Below are 19,884 nucleotides of genomic sequence, written 5' to 3'. Positions count from 1 at the left end.
GGGAAAAAAAATTATATGGTCACGTAAATTTGGGGAGCACTGAATTAAATGCAAACAGTTTTCTTTGCTGCAGGACTTCTCAGAGCCTTGAATACATATTATATGCCCAGAGGATGATAAATTAGCACAAGAACCCTGATCTTTAAGACAGGAGGCCAGACTCTGATTCTGGTTCCATCATAAATAACTATATGGCAGTGAGCAAGTCTGTCTTTCTCTGTGGGTTTCAGGTGTAAGATGAGACAAATGGGCAGGATCAGGGATAGAACTAGGGGTAGGCAAGTAGGGTGCAAAATTTAAAGAGGACCTGACTCTTGGGGTCATAAAAATGCAGATGCATGGCCCAGAGAGAGTGAGCCCTCCTTCCATTTTGTGTCCTGCATGGCTTCCTGGCCTAACCCTAGTCCTTGCTCTCAGTGGGAAAGCCTCCGTGCCCCTTCCAGCTCTGACACTATATGAATCCACATTGTGTCATGAAGTCACTGAGCAGGGAGATAGCTCTTGGAGAATATTTGGGGTGAATCCAGAGAAAGCTGAGGTTGACAGGAGTTTCCTTGGCAGCCGTCCCATCTCTACCTTCACTTCCAGGCATCCCTTATGGAAGGTGCCCCTGGCCAGCTGTGAAATGTCACAACTCTGTCTCATGTATGGTCTTTATGAGCACTGGTGTGCCTGGCTCACCAGGGAAGGGGACCTTCGGCATGTCTCCAAGCACGTCCACCCCCACACATCTACACGCAAGCATATTCTCACCAGATTTTTCCATTTACTCACCATGACTGTCAGTGTGTGCTGGGAGGGCCCCGAGCCCAGGTCCAATTTTCCCACCGTTACCAGGACACCAGTGCTTGGGTCCAATTGGAAGAGGCTGGCACTTTCTGGGTCTTGGCTGCCATGTATGGTATAGATGAGGCTTTTGCCCTTGTCTTGATCTATGGCCTGGACTCGCAGGAGCTCCACCCCTGGCACGGTGTCCTGGGGCACTCTGACCTCATAACGAGTTTCCAGAAACTGGGGCCGATGGTGGTTAATGTTGGCAATCATGAAGATGTGAACCTAGGGAGGGAGGTGAGGGAGAAGGTCCACTGCGAGCCCCAGGGGAACAGGGACTGGGCCTCACTGGACCTCCCTGTACCACCCAGGCCTGGCACAGGGCCTGGCACTCAGCAATCACTCGATAAATATTTGTTGAATGAATGATAGTATTTCAAAATCAAAAGACCTTCAGATGCTGCACAGTCTAGTGTTTTTCAAAAACAAAAATTTTCTTGAAGGGCCTTTCCATCAAGTGAAATGTTGTGTGAAATCCAAATGTGAGAAATAGATAAAACTCTGACTGAAGCCAGAATAGAAATTCAGAGCCCCACTTACCCAGTCATCATCCCCGTATATCCATGGTAGCCCCATGGTACTCTATCTTTAATTAAAACTGCTCATTTAAACAAGCTTCCAATTATAGACAGATTCAGAGTGGGAGCAAGAATTCTCCCAGGGTCACAGAATTACAGAGTGTATTAGACAAGAACCTTGATTCTAAATTCAGTGTTCATTGAGGAACACCACATCCACAAAAACCTCTGTAGCCTCATCCCAACCAAGGAGGCCTTCCATCTCCTCTTAACACAGTGGTCCCCAGCTGAGGCCTCTAACCTGGGTGGCAATGGTGCGGGACCCATCTGTCACCTCGACAGTCAAGTTATAGCTCGACCTCCTCCTGGTATCAAGAGGCCTGGCAATGACGATGCTGCCTGTGGTCTTCTCAATGTCAAAGTCCATGTCCTTATCCCCACCTAGAGTGGGAGTGGGGAGAAAGCACACACAACCTCAGTGATTTAGGCATCACAGCATAAGACAGGCTTTGGTTGTCAGGCTCAGAGGACGTGGTGGTAAAGTCCACAGTGGTAAAGATGGTAAAGGTGGTAAAGGTGGTAAAGATCTGGGTGACAGGTGGTAGTTTATTCCCCAGTCCCACAAGTGTAATTTATTCTGTCAAGTTGTTATCAAGTTATTTTCATTTAAATTTTATTAATAAATCAAATTGATTAATAAACTGTAAGAATCCAAATGTAAAATAACGTGAAGTTTTTAAAATGTCTAGTATATAGAAATATGTTTAGTGACATGCAAATATGTTCATGATATATTACACTTAAAAATATTATCAAACGATATTTTAATATAACCCTAAGGGTGTGTGCATGTAAAGGAAAAATGACAAGAAGGAAACACATCAAAATTATAACAGTGGATTATCTTCTGATTGGTGGAACTTTAGGTGATTTTTATTCTCTTCTCTGCGTTCATTTGTATGTGCGTATTTACCTATTTATAGACAGGCTCTCACTCTGTCACCCAGGCTGGGGTGTATGGTGCAATCATAGCTCACTATAACCTCGGCCTTGGCCTCAAGTGATCCTCCTACTTCAGCCTCTCAAATAGCTGGGATTACAGGTGCGAGCCACTGTGTCCAGACCATTTGTGCTTTTGAAATGTTTTAGAGAGTACATGCATTAATTTGGTATTAAAGAAAAAAAGTCAAATAATTAAAAGAGCAGTAAACCAGAACTGGAAGTAAGTCCAGGAGTTTCAAAGAGCTTGGGTCAGGGGCATACGTCCTATCCTACTCTTAGCCAGGACAGAAAACTGTACCAGGACTCCATGTTCATGTGGATGCTGAAACTCTTAGAGATTTCTAACCTGGAATCCCTGGATGGGTTTCAAAGAGCCTATAAATCCTCTAAATTGTAGGCAGGTTTACATTTGTATGTGTTTGTGCACACAACTTTTTGGAATGAGGACCTAAGCATTCATCAGATTCCTGAAGGGTTCTGTGACCCCCAGATGTTGAAACAAAACCTTGATTTAGAGACAGAGAGGAATTTCAGAGAAGGCCATCAGAGCCTGGATCCAAGTGCCTCCTAGAATGAGAATGGGCACTTTCCCCTGATCTCAAGGGCAAAACCTGAAGCCAGAACATTGAGCATGACCCCACGGTATAGCTGATGGCAGGCTCACGGTCAACTATGATTTTCACATTGAGGCGGAAAAGGAAACACAAAGCGTTTCTGCTCTGAGTCTTCCTGGACCATCTTAGGTCTCCCAGGTTCTTGGGGCAACTGGAGGCACTGCCAACTCTGGCTGGGGTTAGAGATCGTGGCTGGAGTGAAAGGAAAGCTTGGCATTCGTGGCATTCTTACTGCCTGTGCTCCCGGAGAACCAGGGAAGAGGCAGTCCGCCCTCAGGGCTGAAAGAGGGGGTGCCAAGGAGCCCGACCTTGAGAGGGCTCAGAAGGACTGTAGCAGGAAAACTAGAGCTGGGGTATAAGGACAGGAGGGCCTGGCCCTCGTTGAGCCCTCAGCCTCGCCTCACCTGAGATGTTGAACCAGAAGAGGCCGGGTCTGCCCTCTACGCTGATGACCCCCACCATGTGGTTCACAGGGTCTGTCTCCATGACCGTAAAGCTGTAGTGGGTCTCATCAAAGGCCAGGGGGATGGAGGACGGCCGAGGCTGAGGGATCCACTCAATGTGTAGCCGGACACTAGCTGAGAGTGGTGGCTGCCCACTGTCTGTTGCCTTGATCTGAAAGGAGGCCAACACCAAAACTGAGGGCAAGAGACAAGAAGACCCAAGCAGCCAGGATGAGAACCAGAGCGTTCTGTGATTCTGACCAAACTGGCCTCTCATGCAGTTGTTCATTCATTTGATGCACACTTGAGGGCTTGCTGTAAACAGGTACCCTGCCAGTTGCTGCAGGCACAGTGGTGAACAAAACATATAACCTGTGCTCAAGAACCTCATGGTTAGTATAAAAATAATAAATGCCACTGTTAACTGAAGACTTACTGTGTGCTACTTCCTAAATTGAACTTTACATACATATGCCCTTTGCTTTTCCCAACTACCATAAACCCAACAAGCTAGAATTTATTGAATTCTCACTATTATCAGGTCTTGTTCTAAGAGCTTTGTGCACAATATCTGATTTAATCCTCACAATAACCTTGGAAGAGGTCCTGTTATCATCTCTCTTTTACAAGAAGAAACTAGGGCTCAGCGTGGTCAATTCACCTACCAGATGAAATGCTTGGCTAGCAATGAGACTGGGGTTGAATTCAGGCTGACTGATGGAAGCACCCATGCACTAGCTACTTGATATATTGGCTTCTCACAAGAGAAACGTTCTTATCTCCATTTCACAAATGATAAAACAAAGGTTAAATGACTTGTCCAAGATCACACAGGTGTAAAATGGCAGTACTAGGGTTGGAACCCAGGCTTATTGATTCCAAATCCTTCCTTACTCCCACTAAATCCTTCTTTCTATGAATCGAGGGGATTTCCCAGGCAAAGACCTTATTGCCCTCAAAGAGAAGGACCCAGAATTTGATCCTCTGGCTGAAGCTGGGACTCCCAGTTTCTCTGGGAGAAGGCCAGGAAGGAGAGTACCACTTCCCTCATGACGGCGGGCGGTCTCCCTCCTCCTGAATTCCCAAAGAAGGTCACTAACCAGCATGCCACTCCTCCCTCTGTGGCTTCCTTCTGTCTGCTCACCGTTAGGATGTTGTACTCTCCAGCTGTAAAAGTGCTGCTGGATGACACCACACCTGTGACCGGGTCGATACCGAAGCCTTCCTCATCGCTCTCCTTGATACTGTAGGTGACTCTGCCATTAAGACCCTCATCCAGGTCTGAAGCCACCAGCCTGTACACAGGCCCAGAGGACACCGGGCTCAGCCTCTCTGGAAGGCGGACATTGAAGAGTTTATGGGAGAATACAGGTGGATTGTCATTGACGTCCAAGATGCCTATCACCACCCTGGAGGTGGACTTCAGTGAGGGCTCCCCATTGTCCAGCACAGTCACCTGGGGGCAGAATTGACCATGAGCACCTGAGCTGACAATTGCAAATTAGTGACTATGCTTTGCCACCCACCACAGCCCTACCACCACTTTTAACAACCTGGAAGTATCAGTCAGTTTGTTCTTTGGTATAAGCTTGTGCTTTTTATTATCATAACTTCACCTACTTGGAACTCAGCTCTCTGGCAACTTTGCCCATGGGAAAGCCAGTGAGAACAGAGAAAGGAAGCAGAAAGAACTGGAAGAAGACAGAGTCAGAGTCTCTAGACAAAAGCTGGTGCTGTGTATGTGGGACAACCCCTGGGCCATTTCTCAGAGACTACCTACTTTTTACTAGCTTGTGTTTCTCATAATCTTAGTTCTCTGGTTTCCTTAAGCTGCTCAATATTAGAGAAAACAGATGAGAAAATGTTTATGAGGGAATGAGTGGTACTTTTTGAGTCAGACATGTGGCCCAATGCAATGAAATCGAGTGAGAAAAGGCCCCCAAACCATTTCAGAACCAGTAGTTATTTAATGCAAGGGCAAATAAGCACATGCATCAATAGCTCCAAGGGCATCATATCAGGCAGGATGTTTCCACCTGAAATGGTTCCGAATTTTTAAAAACACTTCGGTGTTTAAAGGTAAATACCTATTACTGAACTGTGGAGAATGCATTCAGTCCTTAGGAATTCTAGAAAGCCATTTAGCTACTTCTTACTAATAATACCTGTTTCTTTTTTTCTTTTTTTGAGACTGAGTCTCGCTCTATCGCCCAGGCTGGAGTGCAGTGGCACGATCTTGGCTCACTGCAACCTCCACTCCTGGATTCAAGTGCTTCTCCTGCCTCAGCCTCCCAAGTAGCTGGGATTACAAGCGCCTGCCACCACGCCTGGCTAATTTTTGTATTTTTATTAGAGATGGGGTTTCATCATGTTGGCCAGGCTGGTCTTGAACTCCTAACGTCAAGTGATCTGCCCGCCTCAGCCTCTCAAAGTGCTGGGATCACAGGCATGAGCCATTGCACCTGGCCAATAATACCTGTTTCTTACCAAAGGAAAAAGAATGTGCAGAGCATGGAAGTATCAAAGGCAAAATTTATTTCCTACTGAGGAATATGTATTCCCCCCTCCTGATGCCTTTAAAACTAGAAGAGATAATCAGTGAAGGACAGCTCAGGAGGGGAAATAGTTAGATTTCCACCTGATCTCCTTCTCTTCTGATTTCATTCCCTCTAAGCCACTAACCAAAGCCTTTCATTGGAATAGGCACCAGGAATGCCTATGTGATTTTAGAGGCATCCTAGAAAGAACACAGATCTAGAAGACAAAGGTCTGGTCTTCATCCTGGCTCTGCTACTGACCTAGTGTTTGACCAAGAATGATTCTGTCTCCCTGGGCCAGGAGGGATGGACTGGACTCAATAAGTACATAGCACACATGTACTGCTCCCCTCTCCTTCACTCCCTGCAGGCATTACTAATCAATCAATGGTGCCTTCCCAGCCTGGACACAGTTTCAGACTCCTTCCCTTCTCAGTGCTGAGGAGCTAGCAAAGATCCAAGGATCATCCAGCAAGGCTCAGCTCACGTGTATCCTCCTCCCTGAGGCCAAACCCTCCTCAGCCACAGTGCTAGACATGCACGTGGCTCCAAGGCCTAACATGGCTCCACAAATCACCTTCTGTGGGAGGCATTCAAACCCAGTCGATGGATTCACCACCATTACTTACCTCCAGGATGTGTTCATCCTTGTTCTCTCTGTCCAGCTGCCGGGCTGTAGATAGGAGACCTGGGAGAGAGATGGTAGGGGAGAGACATGAGCAAAAGGCTTTCAGGGCCACTTTACTGAGGCAAGTTCAAGAATTACATTCAAATCTCAGATAAGAATTCTTCTGATCTGTGAAGAACACTTAGAGATCATCCTCGACTTAGGATAGTTAACACTTAAATTTCCTACTTTATCATGGTGTGAAAGTGATACACATTCAGTACAAACCATACTTCAAGTACCCATACATTCTGTTTTTTACTTTCACTTCAGTATTCAAATACTGAAGTATTGAGTACAAATACTGAAGTATTGAGTACAAATACTGAAGTGTTGAAATATTCAATACTTTATTATAAAATAAGGCTTTGTGTGAGACGATTTTGCCCCCTGTAAGCTAATGCAAGCGTTCTGAGCATGTACAAGTTAGGCAAGGCTAAGCTATGATGTTCTATAGGTTCAGTGTTTAAACACAGTTTGGACTGACAGTATTTTTAACTTATGATGGATCTATTGGAATATGACCTCACTGTAGGCTGAGGAGCATCAGAACACTAAGGGGAAATGAAACTCGGGGGAAAGGGAGGGTGAAGTGAGGAGCTGGGAGAGAACAGCAGAGATAATATGTCAGGTGAAGTTCCCAGCTACTTCCTGCTTTCACTATTAGGCAGGGGTGATACATCAAAACTTCAGCAATCGGCCCACCACGAGCAGCCTCCCCAGTCAGGATGGTTGCCAGCTGGAAGCACCCAGTAGGGTTACTGGCGCACAGGGGTTAATGTCAGCACTGCTGTGATGCAGTTTTGGTTTCTTGTCACTAAAATCTATGGAACATGTTTGCATCGGGATGTCTTCTGCTCATCATTCATTTCCTCTTCTTTTAATTAACAAATGCCAGTTCTCCTGAGGGGAAACCAATTTTAGTCCTTCACTATCTGGGGTGAGGCTGAACCTCCTGGGGAGAAGTTTATAGCCCAAGGATAGCCAGTCAGCACAGACTATCCCCCTGGCCCTCGCAACTGGCTCTGCAATAGACAAGGGACCCGTCTGTCTGATAAGAATCAATTCTGGGACTTTTGCAAGAGCTCTAGAAAGAGACTTTTTCTGCTGGTGTGCTGAGAGGACAGGAGGAAGCCTGATAGCAACAAGAAGAGGGACTCCTGAGGATAGATCCACTCAGAGAAAATAAGGCCAAGAGATGAGCAGAGGCAGAGCCTTCATTACATTATTCGAACGCTGGCTACACCTGTGCCTGCAGCCATCATATGTCTGGAATTTTCCATAAAGTAAGAAAAACAATGTCTTTTATTGCCTCAGCCAACCTGCATTGGGTTTCTATCTTTACATCTGAAAAAGTCCTGGCAACCAATTCAATTCTGAGAATTCACATGTTGGGACAGGAATGGGTTAGGGGTCATGGTGAGGCTGGGAAAGCATTCAGGGTCTTTGGGATTGGGAGGCCTCCAGAAAGGACTCTACCTCCTGCCTCAGCCTCTCCCTTCCCCTCCTATGGCCCTGCCAACCCCCAACTCCAGCCTCAGGTTCCTTACAGGGGACCCACTAATCCCCTCTGTGCCTTGCTTGACTCCAGGAAGCTCCTGTTAATTCTCCCGACCTTATTTCAACCCCAGCCTCCTCTGCAAAAGGAGGAATGGAATTGGGCGACCTTTAACATCTTTCTGGCTTAAGTTCCGAACTTCTCATCCCACTTTAAGGAATTTATTCTAAGGAAATCAGTGCATACATCTGGGAAGATGAGTACACACGGTGTTCACCTTAGTCATGTTTTAAAAGCAGATAATTGGACACAATCCATATAAGGGACCAGTTGTATACAGTTTACATAAAAAGGAATCTTAAGCAACTATTCAAAATACATTTTGTAGATGGGAAAATGCTGTACACAATATATTGTTGAGTAAAAAAGGCAGCTTGTCGCCCGGGCATGGTGGCTCACACCTGTAATCCTAGCACTTTGGGAGGCCGAGGTGGGCGGATCACCTGAGGTCAAGAGTTTGAGACCAGCTTGACCAATATGGTAAAACCTCATCTCTACTAAAAATGCAAAAAAATTAGCCGGGTGTTGTGGCATGCGCCTGTAGTCCCAGCTACTAGGGAGGCTGAAACAGGAGAATTGCTTGAACCCAAGAGGCAGAAGTTGCAGTAAGCTAAGATCGTGCCACTGCACTCCAACCTGGGTGACAGAGCAAGATTCCTTAAAAAAAAAAGAAAAAAAAAAAGCAGCTTGTCAGGAGCTGCAGCAGAAATAACAACTATTGCCTTCAGTTTCAGAGAAACCACGAAGTGATAGCATTTTCCCCATTTATTATTATTACTATTCACTAGGTTCCTAGTACTGGCTCTTCCCATGACAGGCTGGTGCAGATGAATAGAGGGGGCTCCTCTCAGTTCATCTCCTCTCACTTCTCTCAGTTCATCCATAATTGAAGAAGTTGGGCAGAGAAGGTGCTAGCTCTCTTCAAGATTCCGGGAAGTTGAGGTGGAGGTTTTCAGGGGCCCAGAGGTCATCCAAAGCCATGGCCTCAGAGGCCATGGCTCATGTGGATGGTCTCTTGTAAATGAAAGCAGAGTTACTGGTCAAGGTTAATGGAACATCTGAACACTTTCAGTAAGTTTCCTGATCTTGTTTAGGTGATGAAGTGATTGAGATCATGGAATTAAGTGTAGAAAAAGAAGCTCAGTGAAGAGCCCAGAGGTTCCCTGGGGGGCTCAGTGACAGAGCTGGGAGCTCAGCAAGGGGAACAGGGATTCGGTGCTGGGCCAGAGCCTCCAGTCATGGCAATGGGAGTGTGGTGTGAGGATGTGGGCTCTGTCAGGGGCATGTTTTCGCCTTGTGTAGTTGAACACAAGTCATTTCAGCTTTTTCTTCCCTAACTGAAGGTTGGCATGTGAGGAATTGGAGAAGGCTCCTGAGAAGCTCCACACTCAGGCACCCTTCCAGTCAAAGAAGAACAAAGGGAAGGAAAGACACACTCCTGTGGGACGGGAGGGTGTGGACACTGTCCCAGCTTGGCCCCAAGCTCAGGTGCCTCATGGGGGAGGGCCTTGGGCTGGGGTCCCCCAGGAAGAACGTAAGGACTAGGGGGTCTTGGCAGGTAAGCCTTCCATCTGGCTCCATCCCTTCCTTTCCTCCCTGCCCTTCTCTCCTCTCCCTTTGCTCTTTTCTCTCTGTGTATCTCCTTCACCATCCTACTCCTCTCTTCCAACTCTTCTCTCTCGTCTCCCCTTGTGCCTCTGAATCTCAGCCTCTCTGTCTCTCTCTCCCTCTCTCCTCCAACCCCATTTAGTTTTTCTTTTCTCCTTCTGCCTCTCACCACTGCCTCCCCTGACCTTCTAAGGTCCTGTGCCTCTGGAATCAATGCCCTGTGGCATCCTGCACAGTGGCCCCTATTCTCATCCTCATCCTCCTCTCTGAAGTCAGTGTCAGAGTTCCCAAGAAGTGCCTGAATAGAATGGGGATATAGCAGAACCACCTCCATAGGGCTGTGTGCACATTCACTAAGGTGCATAGAAAACCCCTCTCACCCTTCCTGGATGAGGTGGCACTCAGTGGACTTCACTCTTACCATTTTTCTCCTCCAAACAAATGTTTCCCCAGCACCCTATCTCAGACCCATATTTGACCCTTCATCTTTCCTCCTCCAACAGTTTTCCGACTGTTGTTGATTCTATCTCTGATAGATTCCTGATCTTGAACTCCTCTTATCCTGAGTCACCGCAATCTAGGTCTTGCCCCAGCTACCTTTCCATCTTTATCTTCCTCTTCTTCCCTCCTGCAGCATCAAAGAACCAACCCTTTTGGAGCTCTCACATGCACAGGCATTCAGCTAAGCTCTTTCTGTAGCTCTGTATATTAACTCATTTAATCCTCACAACAGCCCAGGTGGTCTCTATTATAATCTCCATTTCACTAGTGAGAAAACTCAAGCATAGAGCAGGTAAGTCACTTTCCCAAGATCTCATTATTTATAAGTGGTGGAACTGCGATAAACCTTTAGAAAGTCCATCTACTTGTATTGTCTTCAACAAGATCAGGGTCTTCCTCCCTCTCAGATAGCACCTGTGTCATCATCCTCACCCATTTGCTCTCCCCGACTGCTGCCTCTCAAAATCCTCCCACCCTCCAGCTCAGCATAACCACCCTTGTTCCATGAAGCCCTTGCAGATCTACCACCCAGAGCAGCTTCCTCCTTCTTCTGAGTGGCCAGGGCACTGTATCTACGCATATTTTACGATGTTACACCCTTTCAAACTGGTTCTATCATGTTTATATCCAAATCTTCATGCTCCTGATGGACTGAATTTCTCAACACCTGAAATCGTGTTTTATTTGTCTTCATATAACTCCACGGCACATTGTTTAGAAGCCTCATAAGGGCAGACACGTTTAAGCATTTGCTGAGTGTGTGAATGAATCCTAAGTTTAACAAAACATTGTGGATGCTGGCAGAGATTCATTCATCCATTTAGCAATTATGTGTTGAGCTCCTAATGTGTGACAGGTACTGAAGAAATTGTGGTGGGCACCAACAGTTAGGGTCCCTATTCTCGGGGAACTCTGAAGTCTAGTGAAGGACACAGACTATTAATGGAATAATCACACAAGTGAATATAACGTCACAAAAGGAGTAGGTGGTGCTGGAAAGTGTGTTAGGGTATCAGGACAGACTTCTCTAAGGTAAGAACAGCTGGGCTGGCATCTGAAGGAAGAGCGGGAGTTAACCAGATAAAAGGAGAGAAGAGACGCCTGCTAGAGAGAATGGCACATGCAAAATTCTGTGTGGAGGGGCCCCGACAGAGGCAGGCCATGTGACTGGAACATGGGGAGGGGCAGCAGAGAGGGGCAAGATGAGGCCAGAGAGGTCAGCAAGGACAGACCAGGCATGACTTTGTAGGACACAGCAGAATCTGACTGACTTTCTTACTTCCTTCCTTCCTTCCTTCCCTCCCTCCTTCCCTCCCTCCCTCCCTCCTTTCTCTCTCTCTCTCTCTCTCTCTCTCTCTTCCTCCCTTCCTCCCTTCCTCCCTTCCTCCCTTCCTCCCTTCCTCCCTTCCTTCCTTTCCTTCCTTTCTTTCTTTTCTTTCTTTTCCTTCCTTCCTTCCTTCCTTCCTTCCTTCCTTCCTTCTCTCTCTCTCTCTCTCTCTCTCTCTCTCTCTCTCTCTCTCTCTCTCTCTCTCCCCCCCGAGACAGGCTCTTGTTCTGTCACCCAGGCTGGAGACCAGTGATGTGATCATGCCTCACTGCAGCCTCAACCTCCCAGGCACAAGCCGTCTTGCTACTTCAGCCTCCTAAGTAGCTGGGACTTCAGGTGCACACCATCACACTAGGCTAATTTTTGTATGTTTTGTAGAGATGGGATTTCGCCATGTTGCCCAGGGAGCTCTTGAACACCTGGGCTCAAGCTATCCTCCTGCCTCAGCCTCCCCAAATGCTGGGATCACAGGTGTGAGCCACTGTGTCTGGCTTACTGACTTTATCTTAAGGGCACAGGGAAGCCATGCAAGGCATCCAAGTAGGGAAGGGTGACAAAGTAATGATGGTGATGAGAAAGGTGGTCTGGGGGCGCATTGGTGATGTTCTACTTTTGAAAATGTTCATGCGTATAAAGATTTCTTCCTTTCAACTGCAGGAAGGCTAAGAACATCTCTGCCCTCTAGGGCATTTTGCCAGACCTGCTGTCAGGGAACTGTTGATAGTAAACAGAGCAAGGATTTGGAAGAAGCTGAGAAGTTAATGCCTTAGGTGAGAGATCTCTTCCCACTCCTGAAGAGGGAGGGACAGGGTGGGCCCAGGTAGAGAGCCAGCTTCAGCCTGTTTTCCAGGAGAAAAGCATCCTCCTCCTAGAACTACTCCATACCCTGAGGTCAAAGGTTAACAGGAAAGGTTGGCAACAAATGTTACCAGGCAAATAGGCACTTATATCTCACTCACCCTTCTGTCTGCTCCAGGACTCCCAGCCTCATCCTCCTCCTGGTTCCCTTTTGTCTTAAGAATAAAGGGACTGCCCGCCCTCATTCTTCCCTTCCTCCAATCTCACCAGGTTCCATCCTTCTCGAACAAGAGTAAATTGTTGGAGACGGAAAACAGGATGTTGGGTTCAGTGGGGGAATATGTCAGCCTTCTCTACAATAGGATTGTTGTTCATCCCCCAAGAGGAAGATGCAGCTTTAAGAAGCGTCTGCAGCAGTGGGACCTAGCTCTCACACTGCAGCACCAAGGAAAGCCAGGCAGGTGGTGTCAATGAGGGAGGCAGGCTGGGAATAACAGGGGATGGCAGGAACTGCAGGGACCAGAGCATCTGTGCCAGGTCTACAAAGGGAGCAGCTGTTGGCTCCGGGCCACTGTGGCCCAGCGGGACTATGAAGACAGTGTGGCCTGATCCTTCCATTTTTAAAGAACAACCAGAAATCTGGAATGTTTTGTGGAATTTTCTAATTTTATGTGTTGGCTGCAACTTAAAAAATAATTGTATAAAGCTTAAGGAAATCAAACAAAACACCTTTATGGGCAATGTCTGACTCATTGCTGCCAGCTGCCAATGTCTGGATTTCTCCCAACCATCCACCATCCTTGCCCCAGAAGGTTTTGGGCAGGTGCTCCCGAGATGGTTGACAACATAAGTGGATTCACATTGCCAACACTCTGGGCAGGGTTGAGATCAGTCTGAAACTAGGGTTAAGGGATTCAACCTGTGGCTCATGACTCAGGAGAGAGTCAGGTTGGGACCATTTGGAGGTCTGAACTAGTCTCAGGTTGACCAATGGGCAACCTGCTTAGTTTCCTTGGGCCCCAAGGAAAGAAACATGAAAACAGATCCTTTTCATTTTCACACAGAGATGGACTTTGTAGAACAGCATTGTCAAATGTTAGCACACATCTGAAATACATCAGAATCCCCTGCAAGTCTTGCGAAAACACGGATTGCTGGGCCTCACCCTCGAAATTTTGATTCAGTGGGTTTAGGGTGGGGCTGGAGAATTTGAATTTCCAAGTTCACAGTAATGCTGATGGCGCTGATTGGGGCCCACAATTTGAGAACCACTATTTTAGAGATCCCTGTTCAACCAGTTTTTGGATCCTTACCTGTAACAGGGTGAATAATAAAGAATCCCATGTGGTTCCCACTGGTGATGTTGAAGGTCAACTTCCCTTTGGAACTGGAGTCTGGATCCCAGGCATCCAGTTGAAGCACAGAGGTGCCCACGGGAGCATCCTCCTGGATGGAGGGGTAGAACACAGCTTGGGACATCTGGGGTGGGTTGTCATTGGCATCCGTAACCTCAATGTAGACTTCCGTTACAGAAGAGAGGGGCACGGAACCCCTGTCCACTGCTAATACCGTCAACCAGTAGTAAGATGCAAATTCTCGGTCCAGGGGTGCCAGAGTCTGAATCATTCCTAGGGACGGTAAGTTAGCAAACCCAAAATTCTTTAGAGCTCAAAGTGGCTTGAGAAATCACCCTTACCCACCATTCCCCAAACTGTACTGTGGAAAGGATATTAATAAGTAGATTTCCTATGAAAAGAAGAAACTGCTTCTACCAATATAATGTGGGAGATGCTGAGTTGAACATAGGGGAATTAATATCCTTATTCTAGAACTTCTCAGAACATTCCTCTGCTAAAATGGGCCCATGCCTTTAGCATGTGAGCATATTTAGGGTTTTCAGAAGACAGTGGTAGTTTATCTACTTTCTCTTGACTACTTAAACCCAAGTTCCATTGATCTATTTCACATTCTGTAAGTGAGGTTTTCTTATAGTTGTCCTTAAATTCTTTCCTTCACACTTTATGTCCTGGTAGATAATCAATTTCAGGGTTAGGGATTTGATGAATAAATTGCCATTCCCTTCTCCATCATTTTCATGATTTTAAGGGGCTGAGCTTCATTTTTTAGTTCATTCCCTCCACAAATTGCTTACTGTGGGCTAGCACTGTTCTAGAAGTTGAGGGTCCAAGAATGAGCAAAAGAAGATTACACCCCAAGCTCTCATGGATCATGCTGTACTGGCAGGGTCTGTGTGAGACGGCGTGGCCCATGCTTACAGTCATAGCATGACAGAGACGATTGTTGGGGAAACTGAGGCTTAGAGAGGGAGCAAGACTTGACCAAGATCATGTAGCGTATGTGGAAGAACTGGGTCTGGGATTGACTCTTAATCTAATGCTCTTTCTAGTTACACAGCTTAATTAGATTAAGCTGTTTTCTTTCAGTGGCTAGAGTTAAGGGACAAAGGTTGCTGAAAGCCAACATTGAGAACAAGTTATTACAACTTGGTTTTGGTGGAAATAAATCACCTACCAAATTGCAAACTCCTTGAGGGCAGCCATCTGCCTTTAGTCACCTTGGATCTCCTGCAGGTACCTATCTTAGGGCCTTACCAGTACTGGGCACTCAAAAAGTGCTGACTTACACATATTTTCCTTGAAACTTAAAAAAAGGAATGTGGTTGTGTCACATTTTTGGAGAGCAATTTGGAAATACTTGTTAACACAGAAAATGCACATTGTCCTCTGACCTAGAAACTTCGTTTTTAAGAATTTTTCGGCCAGGCATGGTGGCTCACACTAGCAATCCTAGCACTTTGGGAGGCCAAGATGGGTGGATCACCTGAGGTCAGGAGGTCGGGACCAGCCTGGCCACCATGGTGAAACCTCATCGCTACTAAAAATACAAAAGTTAGCCGGGCATGATGGTGGGTACCTGTAATTTCAGCTACTTTCGGGAGCCTAAGGCAGGAGAATCGCTTGAACTCAGGAGATAGAGATTGCAATGAGCTGAGATTACACCACTTCACTCCAGCCTGGGTGACAGAGCAAGACTCTGTCTCAAAAAAAGAAAAAAATTTTTTCTGTAGAGACTGAGGCATATAAGTATATAAATAAGAATATTATGCCTATATGGTAGAATAATATGTGGCCAATTAAAACAAATGAACTGACAAATAAAATGTGTTGATGTTATATGACATGAAAAAAGTAAATTTTAGAATAGTATCTATTATACTATATTTTTATAATAATAAAATGAACAATATATGATATATAAGACACAAAGAAAGAAACTTTAGAAGATTATAGACCAAACTGTTAATAAAGATTATATCTGGGATGATGGAACATGGGGGAGCATTCATTTTAAAATTTTATATAAAAAATTTATAATCTGATGTATTAGTTTTATAAACAGAATATGTAATATATGTGCATATATGTGTATGTCTATATGCACATATATAGACATATATTTCCAGTAAAAACAAATTAAAAATAAAATACACAGGAATCTCTATTTATTTTTTCCTTCAGCCCATCTACCCCAGGCCCTGGCACCCTATCCTACACCACCCCCAGTACCTGTGTCTTGGTTGATGCTGAAGGCTGCGAGTCCAGTGCCAGCGCGCAAGAAGTACTGGAGCTCCCCATCCAAGCCACTGTCATCATCCTGGGCAGCCACTACCATCACCTGAGTTCCCGAGGGGCTGTTCTCCTGCACCTGGCCCTGGTGCACGAAGGAGGCAAAGTGGGGAGGGTGGAGATTCTCATTCACATCCAGGACGATCACCTCCACATGGCAGAGGGTCCTGCGGGCCAGGGGCCTCCCACTGTCACTGGCCCACAGGCTCAGATTGTACCCAGCTCGCCTCTCAAAGTCCAGCTCTCTCTCCAGAATGAGCGCCCCTGTCATCAGATCCACCCTGAAGGTCCCATGGGCGCCATCCATCAGAACATATCGCACTTCACCTGCGGGGCCCAGGTCAGGATCAGAGGCATCCAGAAATGTCAAGACAGTCCCGGGGGGCAGGTCCTCTGGGACCTTCAGCCTGTTGCGTTCTGTGATGCACTGGGGAGAGTTGTCGTTGACATCCTCCAATGTGATGATCAGGTCAGTGACAGAGAAGAGCTGGTGGCCCTTGCTGGGCTGATCCCTGGCCTCCACCTTGAGTATGTACCGAGGCTCTGATTCGCGGTCCAGGTGTCCTGTAACAACCAGTTCCCCAGTGAGAGGGTGGAGGGAGAACTTCTCTGTGGGGCTTAGCAGGGTGTAGCGAACTCTGCCATTGTCTTCTGAGTCAGCATCTTTGGTTGTCAGCTCTGCAATTGTGGTTCCAACTTCTGTGTCCTCCGAGATGGTTAACTGATACCCACCAGGAGGAAACCTGGGTGCGTTGTCATTCCAGTCTTTCACATTCACTGTCAGCAGCTTCCAGGAGGACTTCTGGGGAGTGCCCAGGTCATATACTGTTACATTGAGGATGTAGAAATTGGTGGCTTCATAGTCCAAGGGAGCAGCTACAGTGAGCAGCCCTGTCTCCAGCTCTATGTCAAAGCAGCCCTCCTCATTGCCATCTGCAATCACATAGACCAGTTTGCCATTAAAACCAGCATCAGGGTCAGTGGCTGCTAGGCGGGCCAAGGGGGTGTTGATAGGGACACTCTCAAGGACATCAATGGATTGGGGGAAGTGGTCCTCAAACTGGGGGGTGTAATGATTAATCTGATATGTGCTTAAAGAAGTGAATTCCTCATCACTGGACTCCTGGTTCTGAAGCCCAATAGAGTGGAGGATAGTCTTTGTGAACTGTGTCAATACTCCTGTTTTATCACATGTTACAGGAACTTCAAAATGAGGGTCCTTCACCACAGTAATATTCAAAGTTGTGGGTGAGGCATAGTTTTTGCCATCTGAGGCTGTAATTTTCAGGGAATAACTGGTGGGTTGACCAGCAGTAAGATTGATAAAAGAGCGCTTGAGGGATATCACTCCGGAGAAATGATTTAGATCAAAATACTCTAATTCATTGCCTGATATAATCTCGTATTTTAGGTTCTGAAGCTCATCCACATCTATGGCTGACATAGTCACTATTGATTTCCCTACTGGCCAGTCTTGGTGGATAGACCCTGTGCAGTTGACTTCTTCAAACATGGGCTGGTTGTCATTCAAGTTCCTGAGCTGAAGAAAAATGGACACTTCCTTCTCCCGGCGAAAGGGGGATCCCCAGTCTGATGCTCTTACCCGGAAGGTATAAATTCTCTTCATGAGTTCATAGTCTGTGGGTTTGGAGGTGGAGATGATCCCCAGGTAAGGGTCAATAGAAAACGGCAAAGCTTTTGGTCCAGCAATGGAATAGGTGACATATCCATTCTCCCCGTGATCCCGGTCAGTGGCAGTCACAGCCAAAACACTGGTGCCTGGAGGGATGTTCTCATCCAAGGTGCCATCATAGGAAGACCTGTTGAAGATGGGGGCATGGTTGTTGCAGTCCACAATGTCAATGACAACCATGGTGGAGACCTGGCCCGGTGAGGTTCTGATGTGTAGCTGATAGTGGGCTCTGTCGTGGAAGTCCATGAGCTTCGTGGTGGTGATCAACCCAGTTCGAGCATTAAGTTTAAATCCTACATTCTCTGAAGATGGCTTTAGAACATACTGCAGGTTGGGGAAGGCTGGGGTGACTCTCACCATCGCTACCCGACTGCCAGGAGGGGAAAACTCACTAAGTTGCACTCTGTAAACAGCCTTCTCGAATTTGAGGGAAGCCAATTTGGAAGGTGGTAGGTGAAAGCCCCTGATCTGGGAATAAAAATAAGGGCCACTCCCACTCCTGGCCTGGAGGCTGAGGTTGAACCCGTGAAGGTACTCCATCCAGTTGATGTCTTTGACAGACACCAAACTGAACTCATTGCTCCGGGCATAAGACTTGATGGCTTTGAAGTGCTTTCCAGGGTCACCACCAACAACTTCCACTGACTCCACTTCAGCTCCTGAGCTATTTGCGTCAACCAGTACAGTGGCATAGGTGGTACCGTCATTGCTGTCTGGTGGAGTCACCACCACCGAAGCAATGGCTGGGGGCTTCCTGAGGGCAGGCTCCACATGAACGACAAGTGCAGCCAGGCTGCCAAACCCATCGCCCTCAGAGATTTTCCGCATGCGGTCCACAGCTAGCACCTGGAGCTCATGCTTCCCTCGCCAGGTGACGTTAAGCTTCCCAGCCACAGTGACCACACCGCTGGTGGGATGGATGGCAAACATCTCTGACCTTGTGTTAAAGGCATAATAGAACTCAGCATTCTGGCCTAGATCAGCATCTGTGGCAGTCACCTTGCAGATGGGGCTCTTCAGGGGCATGTCCTCAGAGATGGTGACTCTGTATGAAGGTGGAGAGAAGAGAGGCTTCAGGTCATTCTGGTCCAGGATGTGGACCACCACGCGGGTCAAAGCTTCCAACTCCAAGGTCTTCTCTGTGGCTTGGATGATGAGGGTGTAGCTGTCTCGCACCTCTCTGTTCAGAAGAGCTGTGTTGCTGCTCTTTGTCCTTATTCTTAGGAAGCAGAAGTTGCCCACCACATACTCCTCAGTTTTAAATGCATTGGCCACATCTCCAGAGATGATCCGGTACCTCACTGCCCACTGTGGCTCCGCAAGGTAGATGCCCATTTTCTCGAAGCTCTCCACATAGGTCTTGGGAGAAGAGTTTTCATAGATGGTGGCATTGTAATGGGAGTGTGTGAAGTGCCAAGCAGAGGAGGAGAGAATCCCTTCTAGAGGCTTCTCACAGGTCGCATAATGGAGCAAGAATATGGCAAAACCCAGCAGGGCAATAGTCATGGTGGAAAACTCCCAAAACCCTGGGCAGAAAATAAAAGACAGGGTGCAAGTTAGGAAAAAAAATGGTTTCTACTGCTATGGTTCTTAACTGGAGGTGATTTTGACCCTCAAGAGACACTTGGCAATGTCTGAAGATACTTTTGGCCGTCCCATCTTGGGGGCAGTGGTGCTAATGGCATCTGGCAGGTAGAGGCCAGGGATACTGCTAAATATCCCACAATGCATAGGACGGTACCTTTGTATTAGTCAGTTCTCACACTGAGAATAAAGATATACCCGAGACTGGGTAATTTATAAAGGAATGAGGTTTAACGGACTCACAGTTCCACATGACTGGGGAGACCCCACAATCACGGCAGAAGGCAAAGGAAAAGCAAAGGCATATCTTACATGGCAGCAGGCAAGAGAGCGTGGGCAGGGGAACTCCCCTTTATAAAACCATCAGCTCTCATGAGACTTATTCACTATTACAAGAACAGCATGGGAAAAACACACCCCCATGATTCAATTACCTCCCACTGGATCCCTCCCGTGATACTGGGGGATTATGGGAACTACAATTCAAGATGAGATTTGGGTGGGAACACAGGCAAACCGTATCAGCCCTGCAACAGAATTATCCAGCCCCAATGTC

General features: G+C 46.8%; 1 protein-coding gene across 1 annotated transcript in view; it reads right to left on the bottom strand.

Annotated features, from left to right (window-relative positions):
* The window catches only part of FAT2 (FAT atypical cadherin 2), a 65,116-nt gene extending 45,866 nt beyond the window's left edge, over positions 1 to 19,250 (bottom strand). The window contains exons 1-7 of the mRNA XM_008015051.3: positions 15,992 to 19,250; positions 13,718 to 14,032; positions 6,575 to 6,633; positions 4,553 to 4,864; positions 3,370 to 3,580; positions 1,651 to 1,790; positions 775 to 1,056 (exon numbers count right to left, since the gene is read on the bottom strand). Of these exons, the coding sequence (XP_008013242.3) occupies positions 775 to 1,056; positions 1,651 to 1,790; positions 3,370 to 3,580; positions 4,553 to 4,864; positions 6,575 to 6,633; positions 13,718 to 14,032; positions 15,992 to 19,250 (4,578 nt within the window). The remainder of the gene's footprint in view (positions 1 to 774; positions 1,057 to 1,650; positions 1,791 to 3,369; positions 3,581 to 4,552; positions 4,865 to 6,574; positions 6,634 to 13,717; positions 14,033 to 15,991) is intronic.
* Positions 19,251 to 19,884: the final 634 nt, after the last annotated feature.

Source organism: Chlorocebus sabaeus, chromosome 23 (assembly GCF_047675955.1).
Source record: "Chlorocebus sabaeus isolate Y175 chromosome 23, mChlSab1.0.hap1, whole genome shotgun sequence".
Taxonomy (NCBI): Eukaryota; Metazoa; Chordata; class Mammalia; order Primates; family Cercopithecidae; genus Chlorocebus; species Chlorocebus sabaeus.
This window is presented reverse-complemented; position numbering and strand designations above follow the sequence as displayed.